Source organism: Agelaius tricolor, unplaced genomic scaffold, assembly GCF_023055355.1.
Source record: "Agelaius tricolor isolate 1412-34295 unplaced genomic scaffold, bAgeTri1.0.p SCAF_4, whole genome shotgun sequence".
NCBI lineage: Eukaryota > Metazoa > Chordata > Aves > Passeriformes > Icteridae > Agelaius > Agelaius tricolor.
This window is the reverse complement of record NW_027269264.1, coordinates 3,854,319-3,875,385: the sequence shown is the minus strand read 5'-3', so window position 1 is coordinate 3,875,385 and position 21,067 is coordinate 3,854,319. Positions and strand designations below refer to the sequence as shown.

Genomic DNA, 21,067 nt, shown 5'->3' with positions numbered 1-21,067 from the left:
TTTTTTTTCTTGTCAAATGAACAGCTGAACCAAAAGGCAGCTTGTCTTTTTTTTTTCTTTTTCTTCTTTTTCTTTCCGAGAAGAAGGACGGATTTATTGAAAAGCAGAACTATAAAAATTATTTCTCTATAGAAACTTTGAAAAAGACAATATGTGAACATTCTCCCTCAGTTTTACTGCAGGAGAGATCTGCTTGCATGCTGTAGCAGGGAAGATCCTCTGGTTTATACAGGAAGCTCCAGACAGTTTTATGAAGCTGGCTATATTTGAAATGTAAATTTTATTGTTTGAAGAAATGTCTTACCTTCTTAGATGACTCTGATTCTTAAAATCAAATATGTTTGCCTTTCTGTACATTTCTTCATAAACAATTTGAGGTGCTATATTTTCATGCTGAAAAAAAAGCATTTGAAGCAGGTGTCTGAGAAAAAAAAAGGGGGGGGTTGCTTTTTGATTAGTTATTTTTAACTTGGGGAATATTTGGGTTTTGCTGTTCTTTGTTCTTAATGTGTTAGAATGGAAAATGAAACAGTAACCATTGTGGGAAGATGAGGTACAGATGTTACTGAGAAGGTTTTTCAGTCAGTCTGTAAACATATCCCTGTAATATAGTCACATATTTAAAAGAACAATTTAGAAAATGCATGAGAAAAGTGTGTATGTGAATAAAAACTGGAATTATCAGGTAAAAATGTGGAATTGCAGCTATCAGACTACTTTGCCTAGTCTGATTGAACATTTATAGAAACATAAAATACTGAAAAATGCAGTCAAATACCTGTGTATTAGTAGTGATCCAGTGTATGTAGCATAAAACAGTCAGAGTCTTTCAACAAGCTCTGTTTCATGAAGAAACTTGGGTTTTGTGCATAAAGAAAATGGATGCTTCACAAATTCAAACTGAATATGTGTGTCAGTCTTTTGACACTGAGGATATATAATTTTTAAGTGGTTTACCAAAGGGGAGGTTGTTGATTTTTGCTTTAGGTGCCAGACTAAATGTCACTCCTAAAGAGAAATTCTGATTTACCCACAAACTATATGGTCCACCTAGGGAATCAGGAGGTAAGTCCTGGTTATGGAAGGAGGAGAGGATACACTTGGTCAGTTACAGAACAGGTATTTTACCAGATCCTATACATTTCAAGGCCCAAACTAGTGATGAAGGGTATAGTGGCTAATCTGCTACAAGCTAAAAAGTGAAAGTAGGAGAAGGCTACATGAGAAATGTTGGCTTAATGAATGTTTGTAAGCATAGGCAGATTTTTTCGTTTAGTTTCATTAAAGCAGAGGTTCTCAAATGGCCAGGAGGTGGTAAAGGGGTCTGTGAGGAGTTCTGAAGTTCAATTGCATCTTCCAGGCGTGACTCCCGTGTGTTGAAACATCAAGCTCAGTGAAGGAGAGAGTTGAGGGTGCAGTAATAACATTGAACATTGTGTGTGTTCTGGGAACGATCTGATGCTGAAGTGAGCAATACTTCACTGTCAGCTACTTTATACAATGGAGTTGCAGTAACTGGAGAACATTGGGATGTCTATAAAAGTAGACTTAGTGTGGATTATTTTTAAAAATCTACATAACAAGATCCAAGATTGTAGGCTTTACTACTGTAAAAATGAACTATATCCACTGTTACAATGAAACCCAAAATCAAGGTCAGTTTTGAATGGCTAACTCCTGAAGATTTTCTTTTTGTAATTAATCAAATAAAGGTAGAGCACTTGACCTCAAGTAAAATCTAATTTTTTTTTACAGAAACAGAGACTAAAAAGACATTGCTAGAAGACAGGCATTACCCCCGTATATATTACACTAATTGCTGAATATGGGGTATACAGCAGTGTATGTGGGCTTTTCAGTTTCTGTCTTTGATGTCTTCATGGTCTGTATTAGAATGGTAACATGAAACAGGTTTTTTTCCTCCTGCCATGCTGCTCAGTAACTTCAGAACAATCTTTGTATTTGTCTGTATCCTACCATGCTGTGGTAAATATGTGCATGTGTCTTTGTGGCATCAATCTGTATTGCATTTACAGATTCCAACAACTGTCATGATATAAATAACCCTGTCACATTTTCTTGTTTTCCTTGCTTTCACCCCAGATGAAACAAATCGTGTGTTAAAGTCCATAAGAAGACTTACAGCATTTAACTGCATGGCATAATTTCACTCTGGTGTTGATTGGTGGCATGTCACCTACCATGGAAGGTACCAAATGGTTTCAGGCTTTGATTTGACTGAATTCCTTTTTGAGATCTGAAGGAAATGTTATTATTGCTGTCGTGTTGAAACAATGTATAATGAGTGCACATTTTAAAGTACATGGCAGCACCAATCAAGATTATTGTGATGTGAATGCATTTCTTCAATAGAAGGAAACAGTAATTTATGTAAAGCTCCAGAGAACTTCAGCCTCATGCTACAGGTTTTATGCAGTATATTAAAAAAAAAAAACAGGGGAAGTCTAATATCTCAAAGGAAAAGTAAAATAATAACAGATATCAGAGTGAATGTAATACATAGCCTGTAAAACACACTCAGACACGAGTGAGAGCCTGCATTGCACCTTTTTTATACTTAGTTTTGAATACCACAGTTCAGGAGAGAGAGAGATCAGAGCATGCCTACAAGTGCTTGGAGATTTTTTTAGACGTGATTAGCATTTTTTTAATCCAAATGAGATTACTGAAGAATGAGCTCACCTGTTTTGTTCCTTTTAGAGCTCAGAACAACACAGGGGTTATAAAATCACAGAGCAGCCACTGTTTCATGAAGTTGGTGTTCCCTCCTATAAGTAGTGCTGGATTTGCTTTGATATTTTGCAGTCACCTCTCATGTGTGAATGTTTTCCAAGCTAGAATTTTGTTCTAGACAAGAAATCAAGTGCTCTTGAGCTCCTACAGTCCACTTACTCCACCTACTTCATCAACGGGACTCAGTAATGTATCATTCTCCATCCCACTAATTCCAAAACTAGAATTTGTTAGAACCTGTTTTTATTTTATGACAATGAATGAGAAATCCAAACTGTAGAAATAGAGTACGTAATTAGTACTTAACCCCACAGATTTGAATCACCTTCTGCTCTCACCTGAAAGACTAAAAAATGTGGGCTTCCTTTGTTTCACCTGTGCTTTGCTTAGCCTCTCTTTTCAAGATAATAATCTTCATAAAACATTAAGGCCCACGAAACAGGGGCCTTTTGTTGTAATAATCTGGACAGTTCAGTTCAGAAGCATCATCTGGCCCCAGTGGATGTTTTAGACATCTTGATTACTCAATTTGAGAACTTTTTTTTTTTATCTCACAGAAAACTTTCTTACTGTTGATGAGGAGAATGAAAAGATAGCTGGCTATGCATATCATGGACATAGCTTTGTAAATCATAGCAATGCTTGACAATTTGGCCTTTTGTGCAGTCCCTTCTATAGTTATTTGGAATTATTAATAGGACAGAGTGATAGGAAAAATAGTATCCCCCTAGTACAGGAAAGCAGGAAAAAAGAAAATAAGCTTGTGAGAGTTTTGAAAGAATTATTACTAACCAGGTGCTGTAAAACCGTATCACATATGCATGAGGAAAGCATTGCCAGAGGTACAAATAGCAGGGAAAAAGGAAAACAAAGAAGCTAAAACCTTAATGAAGAAGAAGCAATGGGAAATTTTGGGGGAGTAAAAGTACAGTTCATAGGCAACCTGGAACTGGTAGATTTTTTTTTAGTGTAGTTTGGGCGACAGTACATTTAATGAAGTGAGATGCAGGAAATAAACGTCTGTGAGGACAAAAACTGCCATGGTTTGTAGCACAGCTGCTGCAGCTTCATTGAGATGTGGGCCCCTGAAGTCAGTGTAGGAGCACTGGCTTCAGGCTGTTAAGCCATAGGACTCTGTAAGAAGCTCTGCACCTCTCCCCTTCAAAACTGAAAGAATGGTTGTTTTTATTTTCCTGGCCACATCAGGGTCATCTTTGACATAACCTGTTTGTGAGTGGATCAGATGGCCACTCTGATTGCTTTTCCTACAGGCTCAGAATTTAATTAGTTGAACTGGTGGTTTTTTGTTGTATAACACATTTGGAAGTCCATATGCAGTAGTTGTTTTCTGCAGGACACATTGTACCTCATGTATTTATTAATCTGTACAGCTGGATCAGATGAGGAAGCTAGGTGGTAATTTGAGCACAGGCCACGGGATAAACATGGGCTGTAGCTGATAGATTACTTCAGAAAATCACTGAAACTTAACAGGTTAATCATTTAGCTGTGATTGTAGGGTTGAATGCTAGATTGCTTTGAGAAAATTCCATTAATATAATTATACTTATGCAATCAAATCCAAAATGAATTGCAAGTTTCACATGCTTAGTTTCAAATAAGATACAGTCCCTTGAGCTATCTGGTTGATAGAGAGAATCATAGATTAACTGAGGCTCTAGGGAATTTCTGGAGGTCACTGGGCACAACCTTTCACTGAAGGCAGAGCCAGCTTTCATGTTGGATCCAAATTCAAAGTTAGATGAGGTTGCTCAGACTTTGTCCAGTTGCATTGATGCTGTCTTTGAGAGTGGTGATGCCACCACTTCTCTATCAACCACTTTTCTAGTACTTCAGTGTTTGGTAACACATGCTATGTCGTTCCAAATGAGACTTCCCCTTGATGCTGCTTGTGTCTCTTGCCCTCTTCTCTTTTGCTGTGCATCTTCAAAAAGAGCCTGGCTCTGCCTGCTCTGTAACTATTCAGTAAGAAGTTGCACATGTTGGTAAGGAACGCTGTTATTTTGATCAAAACTGGCACTCTCAACACATCTTTGGTATCAGGTGCCCCACCTCCCTAACCATGCTGGTGACAGCCTGTAGGACCTGCTTCCATTTTCCAGCTCTTTTTTTTGGGGAGATACTGGGGAGCCCAATACTGTTCATAGTATTCCACATAAGGGAAGAAAGCAGTTTGGTTTCAAGTTCTACGAGTAGAGCTTTTTCATCTTCTGAAATTGTTTGTTGTACTGGAGACTTAGTTTCCCAGTCTTCCTTTCATTTATCTGTGATCATAGCATTTGCTGTACTATGGTACTTACACCTTTGGGTTGTTTCCTTCGGGGACTTTGCAATCAATGGACTGCCACAAATGAGACAGAGGTTGTAGACAAGGAGCAAAAGTCAGAGAATCTCTGCAGAATCAAAAGAAATACCTGGGTAAGGGAAGGGCCTTGCACATACACTTGGTAAAGCTGTATTCTTTACCAGTACTACTTTCAAGCATAGTAACAGGCTAAATTAATTGCTTCTAAGAATAATGAGTGTTTTGTTATACATTAGCTAGGAGTAGCTTAAGAAAAAATGTAACACTAATTGTAATTTTCAGTTTTTATCCAAAAACACCCAACATTTCTTTTATCAGTATCGATTTATGATTTGGTCAAACCTCCCATTAAATATTACAGTTTCAGAAGGGTTCTTAAATGCTGCTATTTGAGAAGCAAAATGCATCCCCTCTCCACTCAGTCATTTAGTGTCCCTCTAATAATAAGTAAAGCAAATGAAAACTATATTGCAGGTGTTATCTCAAAATTCTGGGCTGTTTTTTTGCTATAATTAGACTACAAAATGTGGTAAGAGTAGAGCATTTCAAAAAGAGGAAGGTTTTTCTGCTATTTCGTGAAACAATTTCTGGTTTTCATTTCTCCATACTCAATAGAAGTAGTAGGCTGAAATAGTTTAATCTATTTCATAATGGCTTTAAAGAAAAAATTACCTTTTTTCATATTTTAAGATTATTTTTTCATGTTTGCATATTGCTTAGATGCTTCATAGATCCAGAAGTATCCAGCAGTAGTACTGTTACTAGCAGCAATTGCTGTTTATGACTTTGTAAGAAATTTGATGCTTAAACTGGCTGTTCTGCATTAATGAGTAGCACTAATCTGAACAATAGCCTTATACATATTGACACTGAGTTGTTTTTTTTATGGTGGGAAATCTGGAAGTTACAGATGTTCATGTTTTCTTGGTTTGCATAATTATATTTGATGAGTTGCTTGTGTTTTTTAATGGTAGGTGTACACTTCCTGTTTTGTGGCCGCTTCTCTGTCATGACTACAGAACAGGATACACAGTGGGATTAGCTGCATTTTATTAAATGCAACTGCCGAAATCTCAGTGATTTTTAACCATATTCATGGCAAAAGCACAAGCCTTAAACCCACTGTCATTTGGAGACAGTCTTACTTTGAGGGAGAAGGAGAGAAACTGAGAGGCCTGTTGAGATATTCATTCGACATTCAAAACTTTGGGATCTTTTCTCACAAATTTTGTTCTTATCCCTAAGATTCTCTGCCTGAGTTGGGTGGTGATTTGATTCAGTTTCATTGGTTAATTCCCTGTCCCAGTTCTGGTGTGTGGTTTTTTTCTATTGCTTGGCTGGCAGGCAGTGGGAAGGAGAGAGCTCACATCTCTGGGTGGCTCACATGTTGGATTCAGTCTCGGGAACTTGGCATTCAAAATCTTCCCCACAGAAGATTTTCTGTTTCAGCAGAAGCAATATAGAGGATTGGTGCACACTGTATAAACTTATTTAATTTTCCCTACCTTCAGCATTTGTAACTATGCAGATTAGTAGCAAAAGGTCAGATAGTCTATTTTGCATAGCAGTAGGGAAAACCTACATTTCAGTTTGACAGATAATGTACAAATGTCAGAGTGTCTGCAGAGTCCCGTTCCTGCTGGCAGTTTACAGTAATGAGAATAAATTGCAGTAAAGTGGGAATAAGCACCTGATTTATTTGAGAGCATTTATCCTTGAAAGGTTTGAAACCTGAAATTCCAGGGACATAATTTGAGATGATTTTATGAATCTGTACAGGCCAGTAATTGCAAGTTGCTCTAAGGCATTGCTAGCTGCCCTGTGATTTTAGTGGATCTCTAAGAATGTGATACCCTCAAGTCCCTATCCCAAAATATTTACATTCATACAGCAATTAATAAAGAACTGACTGAATGCATGCACAGGCAAGCATGCATTTAATTAACTTCAAAGAAGTGTGGAGAAACCTTTGAAAAATGCAGAAACTCCGTTGTTTTAAAACCTGAGGCTTTCTTGAGGAATGGTTTTGCTTTTGCTATGTCCACTTTGCAAAACTATTCTACAAAGACAGTTGTATTTCTAGAAAGATTAAAATTTTGGTTTAATATTAATGGAAGTGAGCAGATGACTCTGGCGAATAGTTCAGTTACTGATTCCAAGGGCTGTTTTTTCCTACTTGTAATGAGAAAACGAATGGGTGTTTCTGTTAGCCTAAAAACACTTGTTTTTAAAACATTCATTGAGAAATAGTGATGTAGACTTCTTTAGGAACTTGAAACAATGAATCATAAATTTGATCATCTGTGAACAGTAATGGTGGATCCTTCAGGAAGGGGTAGGAATAAAGTTTGACTCTGGTGTCTTGTGGTGAGATGTCCTCATCAAGCTCGCAGCCTTGTCCTCAATGCTGGAAATTAGAGATTTAAATTTTGTGATGCAGGACATTGCGTCATGGATGCATGTTTAAACTCACATTTCTTTGCAACAAGCAGTTGGTATCAAAATCAGTAACTTGCAGTTAAATGTTGATCCCTTTTTTGTGACTCGTTACTTGGTATCATGCAGGTGGGGAGGAGAGGACATGATGGTGAGGAAAAGAGAAAGTATTGACATTTTTATTTCAGTGCAAACATTTGAAATTTAAATTGATAATGCTTCTGTTCACCACTTGAAGGCTTTCCTTCTCCTGGTTGAAATTTGCATTCCCTCCTTCTTACTATGGGTAATAATCTTGGAAAAGTGAAGGCGCAACAACCTTTCTTGCTATTGCCTCCCCTTTCATAGCTGATCAGTGCTGTCCATTGCTTAGCTGAAAATACCATTTGATGCCACTGCAAAGTAAAGAAGCTAAATTGTCAAATTCTGCAGCAGTCAACAGTTGTAAAAGACAGTGCCGTCAAGTCTCATATGCTTTGCCCCAAGAAGAGGATTACAGAGAAGATGCAGCTTTAACAAATCACAGAACCGTTGAGGCTGAACAGGGACCCTTGGAGGCTGTCCACTTTTCAGTCAGTAAATATACTTGCGACCTTTAAAAACAAATAGGATTATTACTGCTTTGCTAGATAACAGAGTTCTGTATCCAAATAATATTGCTTCCTGATGTAAAAGAGAGTGACAGGGTCAGACATAATGTTTAACCAAAGATTCAATTTTACAGAAGAAGATTAGGTTGCTACAATATTGAAGACCTAATTTTTCTCTTATGTTTTATATTCCACTATTACTTAAGGACATTAATGAAAGCAAAACCAAACTCATAAGATATGAGGGGAGGTCGACTGGTGTTTAGACAGTCTTAAGTTATGTTTGAGAGTTTTGGTGTTGTTAAGTCAAATATTTTAAAGGTGGGTTTGGATGGCACTACTAGTGGGAACAAAGAGGAGACAAAGCAAAGTCTATGGAAGATAAACTGTGTACCTGGGTCTTGGAGAGCCTGTTCTGAGCTGACAGCGAGGGAGAAGTGAAGATGAAAGACTCAACCTCTTGTTTCAGGACTGGATGTTTGGATAAAGGTTATGATAGTATGGATACAGAGGATACAGGCTGTAGCTACTAAATAATGGGAAAAGAACTTAAAACTTAGGGGTTGGTTTATTTTACTCCTTATGGAATAGGAAAGTAAACATGTTAGGTGTGCAGAGAAAATTACCATTTCAATCAGCAGTTGTAGTCTTCCATAATCATGGAAGCAGCCATGAGTGACTGATATGGAAGACAGACAAAGTACATATTCTCTGTACAGCCATGCATTGAATGCCATAAAACGTACCCTTTCTTGTAAAAAAAAAAGGTAGTAAAAAATTAAACACTGAAAAAGAGATGAAGGGTGCCTCTAGTGTATTAGGCCTAAAGAATAGCTGATATCTGATAAGTAAAATTCTTAGATGGGATAATTTTGTGTATTCTTTATAATCTACATTCAATGTTGATATTGCAAATGAATATACTGACCAGACACCTGAGAACTGAAAGCCCTAAGTGTCACTACTAGATTTTATGCAGCTGGCCTGTAGCTGTGGCAGTCTTCAGTGCCTCAGAGTGCCTCAGAAGTTGGTTTTATAGTTATTTATTTATTTATTTATTTATATAATATATAAATTATATATATTATTAATTATATATAATATATGTAATTTATACTATATATATTATATATATGTATATTAACAATAATATACACATATATGCACATATGCACACACACATAAAGTTAATGGTAGCAATCCAGCCTGCTTTAAATATTAAAATGAAAGACAGATACCATGGGAGTCAAATCCTCTCTGTAAGAAACAGAGAGTGCAACTATAGATTGACAGGGAGAGGCCTAGAGAGCCAGAACTAGAAATACAGGAAAAACATTTTTAACTAGTTTCAAAGACGTCGTAAGATCCCTCACAAACTTCTGTGTCATTTGAACTCTCTGAAGCCTCTGCTTTGGCTTTCTTTACATGTGATTCAAATACATGCCCTTTGCATTTTGATGGCCAGGTTCTGACATTTGCTTGTGAGTGAGTTCCCTGTCCCTCTCATGCCAGATTGGCATCTCGTTCGGACCTTCCACTTCACTGTATTTATGCAACATGCCAAATTTCATTTTATCCAATGGATTCCAAGTTCTTCAGGGCTGCTGGTCTCAGAGGTTTTCCTTCTGCATTCAAGCCAGGAACTCTTTTTTTATATGTATGTAGTTCCTGTGCCTACAGCTAAGTGTTTTGGGGTTCATTTTTTGTGAGAAAACATTCTTTTTGCCAGGATGGTTGTAAGAGCAATTAGATACCACTTTTTCAGATTTCAAATTTAGGGTGTCACTTGGCTTAGGGAGCTTGGCACTGTTGCTTTACTGCAGTTTGGTATGTATTTCTAAGGCTGGACAAAATACAGAGTACCTGCATTGCATTTGATTGATTGGAAGGAATGACATAAGATACACTTAATTTCCTGTGAAAAGGTTTGTCAGCATTATTATTCACTGTGCACGGACACTTGGTACCTACAGAGGAACCTGATACAACCCTGAAAGGACCAACAGCTGAAATACACAGGCTGCGTATTTAACAGCACTGCACCAGTTGTTACATTCCAACAAGGATAACAAATGGTGGCAGAGGACTGAAATACCAAATTAAGTTCATAACACTGCTCTGTGTGACTGTCATTTTCTTGGTTTAGTATCCAGTGTATCCTGAAATATTCTGAGAGCAGTCATCTGAAGTAAATCTGATTTTTTTTCCTTCTTTTTAAAGCTATGCTGTTAATTAAAATACATGCAGAGGTTTTGGGGAAAATGGCTTTTAGGAGGCTTTTTAAAATTTCTAAATCAGCTACAGTATATGTATCATGTGATGCAGAGGCTGGCTGTGGGAAGCACAAGCATGTAAAACCAGAATAACTTGTTGGCACTGACTGCTCCCATGGGACTGCAAAACTCTGTAACATTCTTATTGGAAAGAGCATAATTCCTTGCTACTCTACTCAGCCTTAACCTTCAGGTATATTTTTTGGCAATTCTTCTCACCTCTTGACCAAAAAAAGTATTTTATTTTCTGGGTTTTATTAATGGTTTGGGTGTTTTTTTTTTTGTTTTTTGTTTGTTTGTTTGGTTTTTTTTTTGTTTGTTTGGGTTTTTTTTTTTTCAGCTAGAATGTGGATCATCTTTTGTGGTTCATAAAATTTTGGACATTTTAATACACTAATATTAGAATTAAATAGCAAAATCTAGAAGCATAAAACAGTATCGCATGCACACATATTGGCAATGACTTACAGAGCATTTTATTGGATGAGAAGAAGCTGTTCTAAATGGTGTTTGCTGACTTTTATTTTTCCCATGTTTCTGCAGATCAATATATGCCCACTTTCAGTTTGAGTATACAACTCAGACATACTCTGTATTTTCAAACATGCTTCATTAGCCATATTTTTTCTGAAATTGCTTGATTAACTGTTGCTCCAGAGTGACTTGCAGCCTCATAGCTGACTTCCAAATCCAGTAAGACTCATGCAGTATTTGCCATGCACAAGGCTTGGCTTCAGATCGGGTGGTTTTCCTTTTGAAGGTCTTCCAGTGTGAATGCTAGAACTAGTGCACATTGCTTGAATAATTAACATTCTCGTTGTATGCTCAGTTGGTAACAATTATGGCAAGACACAATTTAGTACCATTTACTTTACCTGTTAGGAGAACTGTAGGCTAATGTTACTCATGAAAGAATGCTTTGTATGCATTGAAAATTTTAGTTAAAATTGTTTTTTTAGTTAGAATCAGTATTAATATATAAATCTCTCTTTTTAAGCACAAGGTGCCAAGCAAAATATTTGATTTTCCAATAAGGACCTCGTGTACACGAATTAAAAAAGTAGAGGTGCATGTGAAAGAAGCAAGTACTGTACAGGGCCCTTGTTTGAGGGGTTTTTTTCATTCCCCCTTCTGCACTTGGCCATTTGCTGTCTGGGTTTTCCACTGCCTGATGGTGCTTGCCCAAGCCATGTGCCCTGCTGACGTCCTTCTGTCCGTAAACTCTGTGGCTCTCCTGGTCTCTTCCCACTCCTGCCCTCAGCCAGCTGTGAAGTTGCAGTCCCAGTGTCTGAGGTTGAAGAGTGAAAGCTCTCAGTGTGTTTCTGGGCTTGCATGTCTGGTAGAAGCCTCAGTTTTCATCGGCTTCTAAAAAGCCAATAAGGGAACAAATGCTTGTGAATGTGGAGACTGGCCAATATGCTGAAGTGGCCGTCTGGGAGCTACTCTAATTTTGGAAGGAATTCTAGAAGAATTTTGGGAAGGATTGTAAGGATTTTAGCATACCTCTCACCCAGGAAACTTTGAAGCACTGAGATAAGAATCAAAACACTGACTCTCCTCTTAAAATAGAAAAAAGAAAACAGCATTAAAAAACCTTTTTGAAACTGTGACTCACTCAGATAGTTATTAAGAAGAAGCTATATATATCACTTGGCAGCTAGAAAAATCAACTTACCTTGTTCATATCTGAAGACTTCATAGTCTGTACCCTACCACTCAAGTTTTTTAATCATATTGTCATGTAATAAGTACATTGTGAAAATTGTTACAGCCCTGGTAACAGGTTTATAACTATTCTGCCTATTTTGTACTTCAGGATGTGTTTGTTCACTGGTACTTAGTCTTGTAGTTTATCACCATTGGAGCTTTATCTTACTGAAGTCATGTATTTATCTGTGAATTCATATATGTATATGCTTCTGTATTTATTTTTTTTATGTCTCTGGCCTGTGTCATTCCTGAAAACAAGGGTAGACCTGTGAAGACCCAGAAAGCAGAAGACAAAAAAAGATAAAAAATTCAGTAATTCTTTCATCCCTTCATATCTAGGCAATCTCATGATTTTGGAGGTGCATGACTCATGGTCACATACACTCAGAGAGCATAACACTAATTCCACTTGATTTCAAGTTGCCTCCCTCCAGGGAAATAGTGCTCTTTCACTACAGCAGTCTGACTGAACATGCATGTATGGCATGTGCAGGCATTTAGCTGTAGTTCTCACACACAGTCTGTAGAGAGGCAAAATCCACACACAAATCCACACAGGATTCCCATCAGGAAGTCCACTCCCACATTACTCAATGCAATGTGATAATCTTTTAAATGCTGCCTGCAGCCCTCAATCAGTGCTGTCCCTTTCCTCTCAACCCCATGTTGATGTTTTTGTTCCCAAAAACCCTCATCATTTTTGGGTCTTAAATCGTGCAGCACAGGACGTTCTAGTCTCTAAAATGAGAACTGGGTCTCAAGGAACAGTGTTTCACAGTCATATTTTCTCTTCTTTTTGGACTGTTCTGTCAACACAGTGAGTCTCAGAAAGCTCAGCTCTTGACTTGACCATGGAATTTATGATGGTTCACTGTATTTTTTTTTGCTGGATGCTTTTTTTTTTTTCTGCTCCTTCATAATGAGATGTTTAAAAATACTCTGTGACTCAAGTATTCATTGTCAATGTACATGAGATTGCATATACTCAGCTGCAAGTGATGTTGAATCTACCTTAGACGGTTGTCTTGTGGAAGAAAAAAAGCTAGGTTTTTTCCAAATGCTACCTTTTTTTTTTTAATTTAAATAAAGTTGAGACATAGGGTATGTGGTAATAGTGTAATAGTCATTTGCCACAGTACGGAGGGAGGTGTGCTAGTTTCCATGTGAGGGAAAAGTCAGCATTGCAGCCATAAGTATGAGTCTTCGTGTACTTTTATAGCAGTCTCCTGAGAGTCTATTAACCACAATTTTAAATTTTCACTGAAAGTTTACACTTCCACCACAGTTTAAGGAAAACCTCTTTATGGTAAAATTCTTTGGGAAAAACACATCCAGAATAAATATTGGACATTCTACGTGTCCAATATTTAGTCATTTTAATACACAAAATCCATGTTATATATTATGTTAATACTATGTTAATACCATATACTGTGTGCTTGGCTATGAAAATCAAAAAATTTCATAATCACTAAGCTCACAGCTTTCACAGGAGGTTATCTCTAGCACCTTGTTTCCTCATTTAAATAATAATTTAGGAGATTTTGCAGATGTCTGCATTATTCCCAAGATTGATCCTGTGAATTTCAAAGTAATGGAAGCAGGATTTCCTCTCAGAGCTTTTCCTCTAGGACTACCTCCGTCTTTGGAGGCATGGTTTTACTGCACATAATAATGCTTATTTAAGTAATTTGTGCAGAAAATGACATCCCATTGATTTCAAAGGGGTATTTTTACACGATAACCTTTTAAAAAGGTAAAGTACAAAACTGCAGAGGAAAGAAATTGGAGCTATAAAGAGCAGTCATGAGGTAAACCAAACTGTGAGATGCTTAAAATTAGTGTTATTACTTGCAGGTCACCAGAGAAATTACACTATTTCAGTTTAAAGTGCAAGGATGTAACCTGTCAACATAAAGGTGTGATCAGACATCCAGGCCAGCTACTGTAATCACTTTCAAAAGGTGTCTACATACGACTGTATCCCTGAGTAGTTGTATAAAGGTGCATTTTCAGGTGCTGGTATCTGAAATTGCAGTCAGAAGTTTGAAAGGGGGTGCCTGGCAGCCCTTTGCCTTGGGAGCGCTGCCCTCCCCATCAGAACCTGTGAGTCCGGCACCTCTGATACATGGATGAGCATCTCCACTTCCAGATACCAGGTTAATGTTTTAAAAACCTCTTCTGGACACGTCACCTGTGCTCTCAAGTCACAGGAGCTTTCTTCTCTCTCCCTGTCTGTGACTTGTTCCAGTTGTCAGTTGGCAGGAACAGCCCTCAGTGTTGCTCTGCTCGCTCGGTGCTGCAATTTCCTTTCAGCTCTCTCTTCGAGGAAGTGAAACCGCTGAGATGTGTTTTTGCTTTTTGAGGTGCCAGAGCAAAATGAAGCACTGCAGGCAGGAGAGAAAGGTAGCTGAGAAGAGCTGCCCTTACAGCGAGGAGGAAAACTCCATAATCTCTCTGTGATAGCTTCTGACAATGTTTCAAAGCACACGATAAAGTGTGTGCTGCATTTACCAGAATAAATACGCCACAGGCCAGTCTTCACCTTGGGTGTTTTGCTTCTCTTTCTGCTGTCAGCAGTAAAAACTGCAATTACATTAGATGAACAAGTAAGTAATAGCTTTACTGTTATTTAAGGAAGTATGTGTGTTCATTCTGAAGAAGCTCTGTACTCTTACTGCTTAAACTGAGTTTTATTCAAGCCGTGAAATAAATTTTAAGTCTTTGTCATTGGTAAGGAGGAAAAAATCTGATTATAGACTACAAAGAATTAGCAAGTTCCTTTTTTGCATTGGCTGAAATACTGAAGTATGAAATTTACATATTTAGCAATTAAATTAGAACCCATGTAACAGCACAGGGAAAATGAAACTAACTTCTAGTGTACTTACAGCAAAATAGATGGAAAGTAAGCCATGTTGGATAGTCCCAAAACTTGGATAGATATTAGAAAAGTACCTTAGGAGTTTGGCAGCTTTCAGAATGGACCAGTTCCTGTTTTGGTTAGCAAAGGTAACTACATGTTGTGTTGTACTTTGTAAAATGTAAAATTATGTAATATAAGAGGGGTTTTTTTGAAAAACTGTAAAATATTTAGCATACTGCCAACAATAACTGCTGTTAGTAGGAACATCCATATCTGTGTGGAGTGTCAGAAAGAAGCCATCATAAGCATTAATAAAAAGACTTTTATTAATTAAAGTTATGAAATAACAATTGATATTCCTGTTTTGGAAGAGAAAGAAAGTTATCACTCATCCGTAGATCTTTGTAAAGCATTGGCTGTTGAGTTCTAGTATTTGACCACCCTTTGGAAAACATGGATTAGTTCCACTTTAATAGTAACTGTTGCAGTTTTAGCTTTAAAAACACAGAAAGAAAATCAAATATTTTCAGTTCAAAATGACTGCTCAGCATCTTTAATGTCTTCCTGTATCTTTGTGGTTGAGAAGTGTGTCTGTCTTGTGATCTTGAGTGCTTTGCCCAAGATAGTTAACAAGGGGTTCTTTGGTTTTTGAGTGTCCTCTTGCACTAAAGATTTTAAAAAATGTACTCAAATACTTCATACTTCAAAACAAAATACTGATATGCACTGAAAGTTGTAATGAACAAACCTGTTTGAAGGTTTATGGGATGATAAAAAGGGAGCTTGTTATTAAGTTTCTCAAGATACTCTTGAATTAAAAATACAGATTTGTGTTTCATGTCCTGAAGGACAAGTTTCTTCTATTTGCTGGAACCCCTGAGGCACCCTGTGTCTGAACACACCCAGCTGCCCACATACCAGCAGTTAAGAGGGAACCTTTTCCAAATTCAGGGACTTACTGTCTGACATCTGCAGAGTTGATGTTTTCATTAAAAAAAAAAAAAGAAAATACTCCCAGTCCCTGTGTTTGCTAAGCAAACCTTTCATATGTATAGTAAATGTAAACAGATGTAGTCTTCCTTCCCCCTGTCTGAGACTTCAGGAGAGCTGCAGCACAAAGGCAGCCATTTCCCAGACAACTGAAAATACCAACTCACATGTGTCTTAATGGAGAGAGTGCTGCCCAGGGAGTGTCAAAAACTTGTTGCTGATAACAGAACAAGTGATAACATTTCACAAGTCAAGTTTCTGAAGCATTGTTTGGGGTCTTTTAGCAAGAACTTTTTGTTCTTTTGAACAAAAGTACAAACCAGTCATTGGGTGTAATCAAACATAATTTTAGAAGTGGAAACGTGGTCTAGGATCTACTTCATTGGTCACAAAAAGATACATTTAAAAGGTTATGCTCACAATTGTTATGACAATCCCTAGAAAGTAAATGTCTTGCTTTTACTGCATAAAATATAGGACATAGAAATGTTAATCTTTACTTACTTTTCTTCTGAAAACCAGTGTCTTCAGATTCCATCCAGAGAATCTCAGTGTTGTTTGCTGACCCATGGTATTTAGTCTTTCTTTTGTATTTCTGCATGGATATCTATAGATATGTATAAAATAGATATCTTTAAAAAAATGAATGTGTTGTGTCTGCATTCACTGATCATGTAAAACGCTAAGCAGGAAAAGACTTTATAATGGTTGCTTCACTGAATTATTATCTTTATTTGAGTAGCAGTGGTTATTTGTCATGACATTGAAATAATCCTGGTTTCAGATTTCATTACGAATGTGAGAATCAGATTAGATTTGTGACTCATCTGATCAAATCAGGCAGTTTTATTGCCTCAATTTGAAATTCCATCAATCCATATACAGAGAGAGCTTCTAAACCATTTCTGAGCAACTTCAGTTGGTATCTTCTCAAAAGTAAAACTGTCTGAAAGACCATAAACCTAAAGAAAAGAAAGTTCTAGGGATTTAAATATTGTTTTTTTTCTGCAGCTACGTTGCGTTATTTTTGTGGCACTTAGTAAGACTATTGTGAATGTATAAATATTCCTCAACTTGCTGTCCAGAGACTGTCTGTTTCAAAGTACTGACTGCACACTTTTTTCTTTTCCTAGTGGCCACAGATGTCTTCAACTCCAAAAGTCTGGCCATTCAGGCCCAGAAGAAGATCCTTGGAAAAATGGTGTCCAAATCAATAGCAACTACTTTGATTGATGATACAAGCAGTGATGTTTTAGATGAGCTTTACAGAGTAACAAAGGAATATACACAAAATAAAAAAGAAGCAGAGAAGATAATCAAAAACCTCATTAAAATAGTCCTCAAATTGGCAATTCTCTACAGGAACAACCAATTTAATCAAGATGAAATAGCACTGATGGAGAAATTCAAGAAGAAGGTTCATCAGCTGGCTAAGACCGTGGTCAGTTTCCATCAGGTGGATTATACCTTTGACAGGAACTTCTTGTCCAAACTGTTGAATGAATGTAGAGAGCTGCTCCATGAAATCATTCAGCGTCACCTAACTGCGAAGTCACATGGACGCGTCAACAATGTGTTTGATCACTTCTCTGATTGTGAATTTTTGGCTGCCTTGTACAATCCCTTTGGACCTTATAAAATCCATCTGCAGAAACTTTGTGATGGGGTCAACAAAATGCTAGATGAGGGGAACATATAAGTTCTTGTATTATAGGTGACTGCCTTTGAGTTACTTGTAGATGGAACACTGTTGATTTATGAAGGAATAAGGGAGCATGCAAAGAGGTTTTTTTGCATTATGACAAATCTTTCCTAAATATCTCTATTAATTGATTTCTTACTATGTGCTATCTGTTGCTATTCAGAGTCCATCTGGAAGAAAAACTGCACATGACTTTTTTTACTGTGCTTTGCCTATGGAAATAGCTTGATAAATACAATCAAACAGAATGGTTCAAGTAGAGTAAGAGTCTTGCAAGATAGATATACAAACCAAAACAATATGCTGTCAGACAATCCGCATCTTTCATAGATTTACAGAATTAATTCTTAACTATCAGAATCCAGTAATGTTGGTAACAGACTATCATGGTGATGGTACACTCTGTAATTTCTTTCATTTACTAGTAAAATAGACATATTTGATTCAGTTATAGTCGTTTATGCTCTCTGCACAGATAACAGCTTCCTAGTGTTGCCATTATGAAGCATTGAGTTTTAAATAAAATCAGTGATGCTGTCACATAGAGTCTTAACAGCAGGCTTGTGCATCTCCAGCTCAGAGGTTAAAACTTCCTGTCTGCCAGGCAGGATCTCCCAAGGAAGAGATCCTTATAGATCTGCACAGGTGCTTGCTTCCTTTGACCACATGGGGATTATTTGAGGAATAAGCTACAGGAAAATAGCTGGACAGGGGAAGAGCATCCCAAGAAACTGCTTGTGGTACAGAATTTTAACTCTGCCTATGATAAGATAAAAAACAGTGACTTCTCTGTCAATTCCTTAAGATTTTTAGAATTCTGCTAGTAGAATCATAGAATCAATCATCTGGGTTGGAAGGGTCACAATTCTTTTCGAAAAGATGGGATTCAGTATATCTGATATACTAGTCTGATGTGTATGATGATGTGAATTCACCAAAGCTGATAAATAAATTGCAAGCCAATTTGCTTTGTGTACAGTGAAAGTAGAAACAGAAATTAATGTTATCATTGTGTTATATACTATTTAACTAATGGAAAATGGAACTTTAAATAATTTTTTTTTCTTCTTTTCCTACTTCTTACCTTTTATCCTTCTTTTTCTTCCTCATCTTCTCTCTGCCTTGACATTGGGGATAAAAAATGTGACTTTCTAGACACTGTAATGTACTTAAAAGCATGAAGTTAATACATTTCAAACAGCCAAAGACTTTTTGTTAGGAAGCATATAAAGATTTTGCTGTTTATTTAATTGCCAGTGTTTTTGCTGTTTGCTGTGTCCTTTTGTTTTAATGAGTAAACCAAAGAATATTTGCACTCCAAACTTCTCTTGTCTTTTTTTTTCCTAATCATATTTTAAATACTAAATTGTGCCAGCAACAAAAGCATTGCAACGATTTCAGCACTACTTGTGATTTTTAAGAGAGAAATTTAAGTTTTATCCCTGTTAGATTGGTCATTAGGCCCTCAATATTCCTGGAAACCTGCCAGAGAAATGTGTTCAAAATGTGAATCCATTTTATGGAAGCCATTGGTGTTCAGCAGAGAGAGAAGATTGATGTACTACTACTTGTCTAGAAACAGCTGGGAACTGATGAAAGGACAGTACACCAGAATTTGCCAAGAAGTAACTTCTTAGGTTGACATCTGAAGGAGTTTCATGTAAGATCTCTTCCCATGCTTTGCCTAAACAGTAAACATGCTGTGTTCTGTCCATCAGAAGTCATGTGTAGGGATGCAACATCACGGAGAAAAATTGCACAAATTGTAAAGAGTTTAGTTTCTGGTGTATTTATTTTATCTTTCTGCCTAGAAATACCAAATTCTTCCTCCTGGGGTGAGAATAAAAAGGAACTTGACTTCTAGAAATTAAAACAGTTTTATCTACAAATCCTGTTTTTAAATTGTGTCCTGATTCTCCCAAAATAGCCTAATTTATAACAAATTGTAACAGTTACTGAAAGGAGGAGACAGTACCTTGTTTAGAACCAGGTGTATTACATGTGCATGCTGTGTAAAACACAGAAGATTATCTTTGGCCATGAACCAGAATATTTTGATGCTGAAATTTGAATTTTCTCTGGGAAAAAAAACTACTTAAGTAATCTTTGTACATTGATAATTAACACCTACTTACATGTATATGAGCCATGTACATTTTCAGTACCCAGGACCTTCCTACTGAGCTGCACTGTCTGGCCATTTACTTGTTAGAAAAAGTGAAAATTGCCCATGGAGATCTGATTATAAGCATGAAAACTTGACAGCTAAGAGAACATATATTTAGCTCACATTCGAGTTACATTTTTCTGAGATGCTGTGACATTGGTTCTTGTCTGGCATTCATTTTGAATTACAAAAGAGTTCCATAATGATGAAAGAAACCAATTGTGTTTGGTTTTCAAACACCTACCATGTTCTTCTGACATAGCACTCAAGCTATATACTTTTGCAGTTAATTTTTTCCTGCAGCATACATAAATAGTAGCTTTAATTATGAAAATTCAGAAATAAACTGACAGCATTTTTGCCTGTAGTACACTTGTATGAAGGCATTGAACCTCTAGCAGAAACTTGACATACTCAAGATTTTAAAAAAGGTTACAGTCTCACTGTTTAATTATGGGTAGCATAATCCCATAATTTAGTATTGCAAAATTGATAATGCTGTGTTTTAATAGGGTAATAATTATTAATACGTTAAAATCCAGTCACCATTTTACAATGGGCATTTAAATCTCAGTACTTCAGGTGATGCGTATTTTAATGTCTTTTCAACAGTTAGTTAATATGTAAAGCCTAATGCCATCAAAATACATGTTGAAGTTCTGTAACTTAAAACTAATTTTATAGCTTTTTAGAGGCATTGAAAAAGTGCTAAGTCAGACCTTGGATACACTTTAAAGATGTAAACAAACACGATCTCATCCATATAATGAAAACAAAATATAGGGAGGTTATCTGGGCCATTGTGTGTGGGCTTTTGGCTTTTGGCCATTCCTTAATTACGTTTGTGTGCACAGAAAAACAAAAAGACACAATTGGGTAAATTACAAGCCTTATTCTTGGCCTTGAGTTCTCTTGAGATCTCTTGTATCTCCATTTAGGAGGTACAGAGATCATAAGGAATCTGGAAGCTTTCAGCAACTGATGTGAGGCGATTTGTGGTTTTGTTTTGTTTTTTTTCCCTAAATCATGTCTCCTCTAAAAAAAGATTCAACCCCACCCATAAATTCTTGTAAAACAATAGAGTGAGGAGATGGCCAACTGCTTTCTCATATCTCTCCCCAGTGAGATTACATTTTCGCCAGAAAACTGGGAACTGATTGTGATGACAGTTAGCTTCAGTAACTTTCCAGTCCCTTCTAGTTGTAATGGCTATAATGTGACTATTTAAAGGTAAACTGGAATTCTGCATGTAG

At 36.9% G+C, this 21,067-nt stretch overlaps 1 protein-coding gene across 4 annotated transcripts in view; it reads left to right on the top strand.

Moving 5' to 3' along the window:
• TNFAIP8 (TNF alpha induced protein 8) overlaps positions 1-18,969 on the top strand; it is a 56,718-nt gene extending 37,749 nt beyond the window's left edge. For 2 of the 4 annotated variants that reach the window (XM_071424406.1, XM_071424404.1), the window contains exon 2: positions 17,079-18,969. In XM_071424406.1, coding sequence (XP_071280507.1) covers positions 17,079-17,644 — 566 coding nt within the window. In that variant the 3' untranslated portion in view covers positions 17,645-18,969. Of the gene's footprint in view, positions 1-2,187; positions 2,210-14,549; positions 14,699-17,078 lie in introns of those variants that run through there. The other 2 variants (XM_071424405.1, XM_071424407.1) reach the window with 2 other exon arrangements.
• Positions 18,970-21,067: the final 2,098 nt, after the last annotated feature.